The 12255-nt window shown below is 47.3% G+C and overlaps 1 protein-coding gene across 10 annotated transcripts in view; it reads left to right on the top strand.

Moving 5' to 3' along the window:
• The window catches only part of TECPR2 (tectonin beta-propeller repeat containing 2), a 140330-nt gene that overhangs the window by 59946 nt on the left and 68129 nt on the right, over positions 1 to 12255 (top strand). For 9 of the 10 annotated variants that reach the window (XR_004432249.1, XM_033191209.1, XM_033191213.1 and 6 more), the window contains 3 exons: positions 1729 to 2041; positions 5680 to 5812; positions 9619 to 9951. Coding sequence is in view for 9 of the 10 variants with exons in the window: in XM_033191209.1 (XP_033047100.1) it covers positions 1729 to 2041; positions 5680 to 5812; positions 9619 to 9951 (779 nt within the window). In the remaining variant the exon portion in view is untranslated. The remainder of the gene's footprint in view (positions 1 to 1728; positions 2042 to 5679; positions 5813 to 9618; positions 9952 to 12255) is intronic. The other variant, XM_033191215.1, reaches the window with a different exon arrangement.

The following is a 12255-nucleotide window of genomic DNA, read 5'->3' as shown; positions in this document are numbered from 1 at the left end:
GTCAGGAGTTCGAGACCAGCCTGGCCAACGTGGTAAAACCCCATCTGTACTAAAAATACAGAATTATCTGGGCATGGTGGTGTATGCCTGTAATCCCAGCTACTTGGGAGGCTGAGGCAGGAGAATCACTTGAACCCGAGAGGCAGTGGGTCCATTGCATTGAGCCCAGAGTGCGCCATTGCACTCCAGCCTGGCCAACAAGATCAAAGCTCTGTCTCAAAACAAAAAGAGGTTTTTTTGTGATTATTATTATTTTTAGTTCATCAGCTATCGTTAGTGTATTTTATGTGTGACCCAAGACAGTTCTTCTTCCAATATGGCCCAGGGAAGCCAAAAGATTGAACATCCCTGGGCTAGACTATATGGGTGTGTCATAGGCTGTGCCATCTAGGTTTGTGTAAGTACACTCTATGATGTTCACACAACGGAGACATTGCCTAATGACAGATCTCTCAAACATCCCTGTCACTAAGTGACCTGTGACTCTATATATAGCATATTCTTTTGTTTGTATCAGATATTTCATAATTTCAGAAAGAAAAAATATCAAGCTTGGGGACAGGAAGGGACATTGGTGCCTCTGATGGGTTTAGAGAAATTCTGAAAGGGCAACACTCTAGATGGGTTGCGTGAAGCTCATTCATTCAGGATGTGGAGTGAGCACAGCAATCAGATGTCAGAGCAACAGAATCAGAGCAGGAAAGGATGAGCAGACCTGGATTCTTCACCTTCTGCCTCAGTTTCCTCTCCTCCAAAACGGGAGTTGTAATACAGTCATGTGTCAATGAACAACAGGGATATAGTCTGAGAAATGCATTGTTAGGTGACATGTTTGTTGCATGAACAGCATAGAGTGTACTGACAAACGTAGGAGGTAGGTACAACCTACTTCACACCTGGGCTAAATGGTACAGCAAATTGCTCCTGGGCTACAGACCTGCACCACTTGTGACTGCACTGAATACTTTAGGCAGCTGTAGCACAAAGGTAAGTATTAGTATGTCTAAACAGAAAAGGTGCCATAAAAATATGGTATTATAATCTTATGGGACCACTGTTGTATTTGCGGTCCATCATTGACTAAAATGACTTAGTGTTGTTTTTGAAGCAGAGTCTGTCACCCAGGTTGGAGTACAGTGGCATGATCTCAGCTCACTGCAACCTCTGCCTCCCAGGTTCAAGCGATTCTCCTGCCTCAGCCTCCCGAGTAGCTGGGACTACAGGCATGTGCCACCACGCCCAGCTAATTTTTGTATTTTTAGTAGAGACATGGTTTCACCATGTTGGCCAGGCCGGTCTAGAACTCCTGACCTCAGATGATCTGCCGCCTTGGCCTCCCAAAGTGTTGGGATTGCAGGCATGAGCCGTTGCACCCAGTCTGACTAAAATGTTACATCGTATGTGACTGTATCTGCCACACATGGTTGTTGTAAGGATTAGACATGAGAGTGGGATCAAGCCCCAGGCGCAGTGCAAGCTGTGTGGGTACTCAGTGAATGGTTCCCTGTGTGCTAATGGGGCACACACCTGTGAGGGTGTGGTGGGCCTCTGTCGGTAAGGGGTGACAGTGTGGTTTAACTGACAAAAAACAAACAGTAGAAAAAGTGAAAAATCAATTATTGTCTTAGCCAAAAAATTCTTGTACTTAATATTAAGGGTTGACAACTGCATTACTTCAAATCGGTCCATGTCTGTTTTTTGTTCTTTCTTTCTTCCTTCTAATTTTAGTACTGGGAAATTTGGTGCTTGTTTTATACCAGGACTCTGTAAGCAAAGTGATCTAACCTTGTATGCATCACGGCCCGGGCTCCGGCTGTGGAAGGCTGATGTCCACGGGACTGTTCAAGCCACATTTATCTTAAAAGATGCTTTTGCCGGGGGAGTCAAGCCTTTTGAACTGCACCCACGTCTGGAATCCCCCAACAGAGGAAGTTGCAGCTTACCTGAGAGGCACCTGGGGCTTGTTTCGTGTTTCTTTCAAGAAGGCTGGGTGCTGAGTTGGAATGAATATAGTATCTATCTCCTAGACACAGTCAACCAGGTAAGCGAAGGGACGCTGCCATATCTTCGGTGTCTGTAGGCAAGAGAATGTTTCTCTACAAACTCTTCTGCTCAGGGCCCTCAGAATGCTACCAGGAGCAGTATTGATTTACACTTTACTTTTGCCTTCAGGCCAGTCAAGGAAATCAAATGAAGGTTTGGTCATTTTCATAGATTTGAAAAAAAAACAGTTTGGTTTTGACATTTAGGTCCAATTCTCTGTCAAGAAATTATGTATGTTTTTTGTATGTAAACACATTAAACTTGTTCTTTTGTTGTTGTTGAGAAAGAGTCTCGCTCTGTCGCCCAGGCTGGAGTGCAGTGGCATGATCTCGGCTCACGGCAACCTTCACCTGCCAGGTTCAAGCAAGTCTCCTGCCTCAGCCTCCTGAGTAGCTGGGATTACAGACTCATGCCACCACACCCAGCTAATTTTTGTATTTTTAGTAAAAACAGGGTTTCACAATGTTGGTCTGGCTGGTCTTGAACTCCTGACCTCGTGATCTGCTTGCCTTGGCCTCCCAAAGTGCTGGGATTACAGGCGTGAGCCACCATGCCTGGCCCCTTTTTTTTTTTTTTTAGACAGAGTCCTATTATGTCACCCAGGCTGCAGTGCAGTGGCGCGATCTGGGCTCACTGCAACCTCCGCCTCCCAGGTTCAAGTGATTCTCCTCCCTCAGTCTCCCAAGTGGCTGGGATTACAGGCCCGTGCCACCCCACCCAGCTAATTTTTGTATTTTTAGTAGAGACGGTGTTTCACCATGTTGGCTAGGCTGGTCTCGAACTCCTGACCTCAGGTGATCCACCTGCCTCAGCCTCCCAAAGTGCTGGGATTACAGGCGTGAGCCACCATGCCCAGCCTTGTTCTTTATAATCTATTTGGGTCATGTTTTTTCTGACTATCCAATCACTATGAGCACATACAGTGATAACTCAAATACGACAGAAACAGTAGCAGAGGCTGGGCGCGGTGGCTCACGCCTGTAATCCCAATACTTTTGGGAGGCCGAAGTGGGCAAATCACCTGAGGTCAGGAGTTCGAGATCAGCCTGGACAACATGGTGAAACCCCGTCTCTACTAAAAATTAAAAAATTAGCTAGGCATTGTGGCACACTCCTGTAATCCCAGCTACTTAGGAGGCTGAAGCAGGAGAATTGCTTGAATTCGGGAGGCAGAGGTTGCTGTGAGCTGAGATTTCACCATTGTACTATAGTCTGGGCTACAGAGCGAAACTCCATCTCAAAAAAAAAAGAAACAGTAGCAGAGAATTTTAGTTCCTGAGGAGGGGCCCGTCCCTCAGCATGCTTTCTCTGTTATTTTGCCCTTGTCTTCTTACTCAAATGGAGCTACATCATTTTGCCACTTGGTTTTTTGTTTTGTTTTTGTTTTTGATTTTGTTTTTGAGATGGAGTCTGGCTCTGTTGCCCAGGCTGGAGTGCAGTGGTGCGATCTCGGCTCACTGCAAACTCTGCCTTCCGGGTTCATGCCATTCTCCTGCCTCAACCTCCCAAGTAGCTGGGACTACAGGCGCCCACCACCACACCCAGCTAATTTTTTGTATTTTAGTAAAGGTGGTGTGTCACCATGTTAGCCAGGATGGTCTCGATCTCCTGACCTCGTGATCTGCCTGCCTCGGCCTCCCAAAGTGCTGGGATTACAGGCATGAGCCACCGCGCCCAGCCGCCACTTGTTTTTTTTGTTTTTGTTTTTTTGTTTTTTATTTTCGGTTTTCTTTACTTAGCAACATATCTTGGGCAAATTTCCAACATCATTAAAATCATGGTAGGAAATAATTTCTGCTTAAACCAAGATGATAACAGATTATCGTTAGAGACAGATTTAGGAACTTTAAAGCTGTTTAGTTTCAGTTTCTCATTGTCTTAAGAGCAGAGCTTTTGCTCTTTTTAAAAAAATCTCTCTGCCTCACCCTCCCAACTCCTCACCCCCAGATTCCAGACCAAGCCCTGTCCTGTTCACGTTCTTCCATTCTGAGCTCAGCAGGCCTCTGCCAGGCACCCCTTTCTCTTATAAGCAGAGCCTCACTATAGAAAATAAATGGTTTTTGGTCAGGCGCAGTGGCTCACACCTGTAATCCCAGCAGTTTGGGAGGCCGAGGCAGGCGGATCACCTGAGGTCAGGAGTTCAAGACCAGCCTGGCCAACATGGCAGAACCCCGTCTCTACTAAAAATACAAAAACTAGCCAGGCATGGTGGCAGGTGCCTGTAGTCCTGGCTACTCGGGAGGCTGAGGCAGGGAGAATTGCTTGAACCTGAGAGGTGGAGGTTGCAGTGAGCCAAGATCATGCCACTGCACTCCAGCCTGGGCGATAGAGTGAGACGTCCATTTCCAAAAAAAAAGAAAAGAAAGGGTTTTCTTCTTTGGTGTGTGTCAGCAGAACATGAAGTTCATCCTCTCCTCATTGAAGCCTTCTGAATTATCATCAGCCGTGCCTGGTAATACTGGCTTGGCAGGAAGAAAACTGACCCGGGGTGGAGGGGCAGAACTAGACTCGACTCTTCTAGCCTGGTTCTGCCTTTAACCAAGTCTCTTACTGGCCTGAGCCTGGTTTTCTTTCCTCTCAAACGGGGTGGGTGTAAGAAGCTTCGATTTAGGGGAGTCACTAAGGTGCCTTGAGCTTGTTCATTTTCTAAGGGATATTCTGAAAGATATTTTTGCACCCTTTCCTCAGTTACAAAGAACTTGTTTCCCTGGATACCTTTTGGACTTATGTGCACTTGTTAGTTAGTAGCATCAAGATGCTTAGTAAGTGTGCATTGGTTTTTCATCTGAGCACGTACCCGATGCTTTACCCAGTAGGTATAATTAACTTCAGTTTATAGGCAGAGAAATGGAGACAGTCACCCTCAGAGTCTGGACCACCCAGTGGCAGCATGACTGGCAGCTTTCAGAAACAAATGTTATGTTTGCAGCTGTCCATCAGTTATTTAAAATTACAGTCTCTTATTTGCACTGTTGACAGCAAAGCAAGGACTTGCTTTAAGTCTGTGTGGGCTTGGGATGTGTTTCCACCCCTTTCAGATAATGCTGAAAGAACCTCGCCTCCCTTCATGTATTCATTCAAAACCCTTGAGCTGCAGTGTACACTGGCCTCTCCTGCAGGAAGGCACACAGTAGGAGGACTATTCCTGCACACAGTAGGAGGACTAGACCTGTCTGCACGCTGTTTCCGCCCCAGGAGTGGGGTGCCAAGCAGAGGTTTGGATGAGGTGCCGCAAGCCCTGAGAGTCCTGGGCTTTGCACCAGAGGGCAAGCTTGCCAGAGGCTGCTTCTCAGGGAGGTGGCATCTGGAGAGAACTGGAACTCCCCCAGCAAACATGGACAGGAAAGGAATTCGAGCAGAAAGAGAAGCGCGTGCATGCACCATGGAGGAACAGGGCTGGGACTGGGTTGTCAGGGCTGGTGCACCTGCAGCAGGGACAAGGGCAGGGTGGCACATGGGTCGGAGATGACCGAGGCCCCACCCTGCCAGGGGACCCCTCAGATCCTGCTTACCAATCTGTCAGATGTTACCTAACTTTAGATTGAATTGGAATTTTCAGAAAGTTGCCATAGTAAAGTGCAGTTATCATTTGACTGATTTGGACTCTCACACATGCTTCTTTTTTTTTTTTGACAGGCCACAATTGCTGGTTTGGAAGGATCCGGTGATATTGTGTCTGTTTCGTGCACAGAAAATGAAATATTTTTCTTGAAAGGAGATAGGAACATTATAAGAATTTCAAGCAGGCCTGAAGGATTAGCATCAATAGGTTTGTATTTATTATAAAATGTACTGTAAGATGGGAAGTACTATACTCTGTTGTTTGTAATTGCAGTTAATAATTGATCAGACTTACCACTGAGCCAGGCACGGTGGCTCACACCTGTAATCCCAGCACTTTGGGAGGCCGAGGTGGGTGGATCACTTAAGCTCAGGAGTTCAAGACCAGCCTGGGCAATATGGTGAAACCCTGTCTCTACCAAAAATACAAAAAACTAGCCAGGTAGGGTGGCGTATGCCTGTGGTCCCAGCTACTCGGGAGGCTGAGGTGGGAGGATCACTTGAGCCTGGGAGGCGGATGTTGCTGTGAGCTAAGATCGCACCACTGCGCTCCAGCCTGGGTGACAGAGTGAGACCCCGTCTCAAAAACAAAACCAAAAACTTACCGTGATTTTGCTAAACTATTGCAACTTTATTTGAACATGGAGGATTTGGAGGGTTTCCTCTGATCCTTTTTTTTTTTTTTTTTTTTTTTTTGAGATGGAGTTTTGCTCTTCTTGCCCAGGCTGGAGTGTAATGGCGCAATCTCGGCTCACCACAGCCTTCCAGTTTCAAGCTATTCTCCTGCCTCAGCCTCCTGAGTAGCTGGGATTATAGGCATGCACCACTATGCCAGGCTAATTTTGTGTTTTTAGTAGAGATAAGGTTTCTCCATGTTGGTCAGGCAGATCTCGAACTCCTGACCTCAGGTGATCCGCCTACCTCAGCCTCCCAAAGTACTGGGATTACAGGCGTGAGCCACCGTGCCTGGCCGCTCCTCTGATTGTTAAAAATAGTGTTTATTGGCCGGGCGCGGTGGCTCAAGCCTGTAATCCCAGCACTTTGGGAGGCCGAGACGGGCGGATCACGAGGTCAGGAGATCGAGACCATCCTGGCTGACATGGTGAAACCCTGTCTCTACTAAAAAATACAAAAAACTAGCCGGGCGTGGTGGCGGGCGCCTGTAGTCCCAGCTACTCGAGAGGCTGAGGCAGGAGAATGGCGTGAACCCGGGAGGTGGAGCTTGCAGTGAGCCGAAATCCGGCCACCGCACTCCAACCTGGGCGACAGAGTGAGACTCCGTCTCAAAAAAAAAAAAAAAAAAAAAAATAGTGTTTACGCTACATTTCTTGAAAGTCACCTACTTGAAGGCTTACATCAGATAGTCTCACATTTAGTGGAGTTGCTTTCATGGTTGTGGAAGATGGGGAGATTGAGAAAGGAGGAAGGAAAAATCAGAAACCACTTTACTGATCCCTGATCTCCGTCTGAGACAGTATGTGGGATTAATGCTCCAAAAGACATAGACCTGCATGAGGTTTTAGAAGATTTAAATCCGTTGTCTGGGACATAACCGTTTACCCTTAACTCAGTTCTTCCTTGTAGGATTGATTTTTCTCTGTGCTTTTGACATTTTTTGGTAATTCATACAAGCCCAAATTTTAATAAGCAAAGAATCCTAATATGTGTCCTTGTGCGGACATCCACGTACTTTATGTATTTGGGTTCCTCAGGGAACTTGTTCCTCATGGTGGCAACAACAGCCATGTGGGCCCCATCACCCTCCTCCTCACTGCCATTACCTCTGAAGTCAGAGAGGGCAAATTGGGATGAATATTCCAAAACATAATTTGTATAAGAAGCGAATAAGCTCTGACTCTTGAGTTTATGAGCCCCTCAGACAGTATCATCAGAGGGACAGTATGGCTTTCAGGAAGGGTGGTGACTTGGAGCCACCAGGCTACGCTCTGAACCTCTGCTGCCCATAGAGCCTTCTGCAGTGATGAAGATGCTCTCATCTGCCCTGTCTGGTAGGCAGTCACCGTCCATGGGTGGCTGCTGAGTACTTGCAATATGGCAAATGCAGCTGAGGGATGAATTTTACATTTTGTTTAATTTTTTTTTTTTTTTTTTGAAACGGAGTCTTGCTCTGTCCACCAGGCTAGAGTACAGTGGTGCAATCTCTGCTCACTGCAACCTCCACCTCCTGGGTTCAAGCAATTCTCCTGCCTCAGCCTCCTGAGTAGCTGGTATTACAGGTGTGCATCACCACACCAGGCTAATTTTTTGTATTTTAGTAGAAATGGAGTTTCACCATGCACCATGTTGCCCAGGCTGGTCTCGAACTTCTGAGCTCAGGCAGTCCTCCCACCTTAGCCTCCCGAAGTGATGGGATTACAGGCATGAGCCACCGTGCCCAGCTTAAGTGGCGCCCACCACCACGCCCAGCTAATTTTTTTGTATTTTTAGTAGAGATGGGGTTTCACCATGTTAGCCAGGATGGTCTCGATCTCCTGACCTTGTGATCTGCTGACTCGGCCTCCCAAAGTGCTGGGATTACAGGCTTGAGCCACTGAGCCCGGCCCAATTTTGATCAATGTGAGTTTCAATAGTTACAAGTAGCTGCTGGCTGCCTGTTGGACAGGGCAGCTCTAGGCAAGATCCACCATTAACTTATGTAATCTTCCGCAAGTCGCTTCAGAGCAGAGTCCTGCCCCTCCAGTCTCCAGCATACACTCCATTGCCTGCAGTCTCCCCCTAACACATGCCCTCAATAGAATGTGGGTGCTTCAAGGGCAGGAATTCCTATGTCTCATGGACTGCCATGTCCCAGCAGCTAGCCCTATGTCTGACACACAGAGGATCCCTGATAAAGAGAGGATGGCGAAGGGATCAGAGTGGGCTGTGGTCTTATGTTGAGGGTACTGTAGCTGGAACTGCTCTGGCCTGGTGCCCTGTGGTGTCGTGTTGCAGGAAGTATGAGCGCACTGCAGTGGTAAGCTCACTGGCCCTTGGTCTCGGGGACAGGGGACAGGGACTCACATGCCTGCCCTCACTCTCCTGTCTGCTTGCCTTGATGCTGTGTGGTAATGGACTTCTCTGTCTTGAGTTTGTTCTAATGGAAAGTTAGCTTTCCCTCTTTCAGGAAATTTAATTACAGCTACACATATGTTTTCAAGTGCCCTTTGAGTGATCTTAAAGTATATTCAAGGCATAGTCTTAAGTATGAAGTATAACTAAGCTGTTTTGTTATACTCAGGCATCTCTCATTTATAAATACTCGTAAATTAAAGTGAGAAATGCTGTATTCTTAGTATTTTTTTACTTTTTTTTTTTTTTTTTGAGACAGGTTTCACTCCGTCGTGCAGGCTGGAGTGCAGTGGCATGATCTCAGCTCACTCCAACCTCCACCTCCCAGGCTCAAATGATTCTCCCACCTCAGCCTCCCAAGTAGCTGGAACTACAGGCATGCACCACCACACCCTGCTAATTTTTTGTATTGCGGTAGAGATGGGTTTTCGCTATGTTGCCCAGGCTGATGTTGAACGCCTGAGCTCAAGTGATCTCCCCACCTCAGCCTCCCAAAGTGCTGAGATTATAGGTGTAAGCCACCACTCCCAACCTTTCCTTACTACTGAGTTGCTTTAAAAAGACAGCTATGGGCCAGGCGCAGTGGCTCAAGCCTGTAATCCCAGCACTTTGGGAGGCCGAGACGGGCGGATCACGAGGTCAGTAGATCGAGACCATCCTGGCTAACATGGTGAAACTCCGTCTCTACTAAAAAAAAAAAAAAAAAAAAAAGCTATGGCAAATTATTTTACTGATTTTCATATATGAGCTTCTTGAAGAACAAAAACTATTTCTTAGACTCATTTGTGTGATTCTTTTAGTTTTGCTGGTTTCTATGAATTTAGAATCTTTCAGTTCTTTAGCCGGCTGGCGCCTATGTGACAACTGGTATTTAGGGCTAGCAATTAAGTGCACATCAGCTCTCTCTTGGATCACTAGTGATAAAACCAGACTCTTCTTTCTTAGTGAGAGATGGTCTGGAGATGTCTGGATGCTCAGAGCGAGTCCACGTGCAGCAAGCAGAGAAGCTACCAGGGGCCACAGTTTCTGAGACGAGGCTCAGAGGCTCTTCTGTGGCTAGCTCCATGGCCAGTGAGCCAAGGAGCAGGAGCAGCTCACTCAACTCCACCGACAGCAGCTCCGGGCTCCTGCCCACTGGGCTCCAGGCCGCCCCTGAGCTGGGCAAAGGCAACCAGCCCCCCTCACAGAGATTCAACGCCATCAGCTCAGAGGACTTTGACCAGGAGCTTGTCGTGAAGCCTATCAAAGTGAAAAGGAAGAAGAAGAAGAAGAAGACAGGTACCCTCTGTAGCTGGCATACACCCACCTGGGGTGACAGTCTTTCCAGATTCTGGGGGCAGTCTTTCCAGATTCTCTGGGAATCCCACTGCTCACTGAGTGAGCACTGGCCCATTCATCCAAAAGAGAACACCTACATTTCTTCCCCAAAGGAGTTGTACTGCAAAATACTTCACATTAACGGAAAATACACACACACACATACACACACACACACACACACACGCACACACAGGTCTAAATGATGACAGACCACCTGTGTACGCACCACCCTGCTTAAAGGGTCTCAGTTTTGTACTTTTCAATGTTTATTTATTTACTATTATTTTATTTAGTTAGTTATTTATTTTGGCGACAGTTTCGCTCATCGCCCAGGCTGGAGTGCAATGGCGTGATCTCGGCTCACTGCAGCCTCGCCTCCCGGGTTCAAGCAGTTCTCCTGCCTCAGCCTCCCGAGTAGCTGGGATTACAGGCATGCGCCACCATGACCAGCGAATTTTGTATTTTTAGTAGAGATGGGGTTTCTCCATCTTGGTCAGGCTGATCTCGAACTCCCAACCTCAGGTGATCCACCCGCCTCAGCCTCTCAAAGCGCTAGGATTACAGGCGTGAGCCACTGTACCTGGCGTGCTTTTCAATATTTACATTAAAATGTCGGGGCTGGGCGCGGTGGCTCACGCCTGTAATCCCAACACTTTGAGAGGCCTAGGCAGGTGGATCACGAAGTCAAGAGATTGGGACCATCCTGGCCAACATGGTGAAACCCCGTCTCTACTAAAAACACACAAATTAGCTGTGTGTGGTGGCACGTGCCTATAATCCCAGCCACTCGGGAGGCTGAGGCAGGAGAATCACTTGAACCTGGGAGGCAGAGGATGCAGTGAGCCGAGATCGTGCCACTGCACTCCAGCCTGGCAACAGAGCGAGACTCTGTCTCAAAAAAAAAAAAAAAAAAAGGTTGGTTTATCCATGTATACCATTGATTAAACCAGAGAGTCTGTGAGCCTGGGTGGAAAGTATTGGAAACCGGAAGGTCTATGCTGGTAAATACGTGGGACATTTTATGTTTAGTGTTGAATATGCTACCAAATATGGGATTTAACATTGAATTTTTTTCTTTTCTTTTTCAACTTTTAAATACAGGGGGTCCATGCGCAGGTTTGTTACGTGGGTATATAGCAGCCAGGTAGTGAGCACAGTATGCAGTAGGTGGTTTTTGACCCATGCCGCCGCCTCTCCCGCTCTGGTGGTTCACAGTGTCTGTCCTTCCCATGTTTATGTCCGTACCTGCTCAATGTTTGGCTCCCACTTACAAGTCAGGACATGCAGTTGATTTTCTGTTCCTGCATTAATTTGCTTAGGATTATGGCCTGCGGTTTCATCCATGTTGCTGTAAAGGACAAGATTTCATTCTTTGTTTTTATTTATTTACTTATTTATTTATTGAAGACAGAGTTTCACTGTTGTCGCCCAGGCTAGAGTGCAGTGGCGCGATCTCGGCTCACTACAACCTCCGCCTCCCAGGTTCAAGCAATTCTCTTGCCTCAGCCTCCCGAGTAGCTGTAGAGGTGGGGGTTTATCATGTTTGCCAGGCTGGTCTTGAACTCCTGACCTCAGGTGGCCCACCCGCCTCGGCCTCCCAAAGTGCTTGGATGGCTCACAAGCGAGAGCCACCGTGCCCAGCCTGGATGTCATTCTTTGTTATGGCTGTGTAACACTGAATTTTTTAAACCTTTTCCTCCTTGGTTTCTGTTAATCCTCTCTAGCTAAGATGACTGCAGCACTGAAGGAAATTTTATTAGATTTCTAAGCATTTTAAAATAATTATAAGGAATTGGTTTGTGACCCAGGTGAACATCTCAGTTTGTCCCCTGGTTTTTCTTTTTTTGTTGTTTTTGAGATGGAGTCTCGCTCTGTCGCCCAGGCTGGAGTGCAGTGGTGCGATCTCGGCTCACTGCAAGCTCCGCCTCCCGGGTTCACACCATTCTCCTGCCTCAGCCTCCCGAGTAGCTGGGACTACAGGTGCCTGCCACTGTGCCTGGCTGATTTTTGTATTTTCAGTAGAGACGAGGTTTCACTGTGTTAGCCAGGGTGCTCCTGACCTTGTGATCCGCCCGCCTCGGCCTCCCAAAGTGCTGAGATTACAGGCATGAGCCACCACACCTGGCCTGTCCCCTGGTTTTTCTTAGCTGGCATTTCTTGCGTGAGGCCTCAAACCCATGGGTTCGTTCAGTACTTGCATGCGTAGAAAGCATCTCTTTGTTGGGATTATTTGTACTTAAGAGGTTTATTCATTCACTAAAT

Source organism: Trachypithecus francoisi, unplaced genomic scaffold, assembly GCF_009764315.1.
Source record: "Trachypithecus francoisi isolate TF-2019V2 unplaced genomic scaffold, Tfra_2.0 Lachesis_group3, whole genome shotgun sequence".
Lineage (NCBI taxonomy): Eukaryota > Metazoa > Chordata > Mammalia > Primates > Cercopithecidae > Trachypithecus > Trachypithecus francoisi.
Note: the sequence above shows the minus strand (reverse complement) of the source record. Positions and strands in the feature narration are given on the sequence as shown.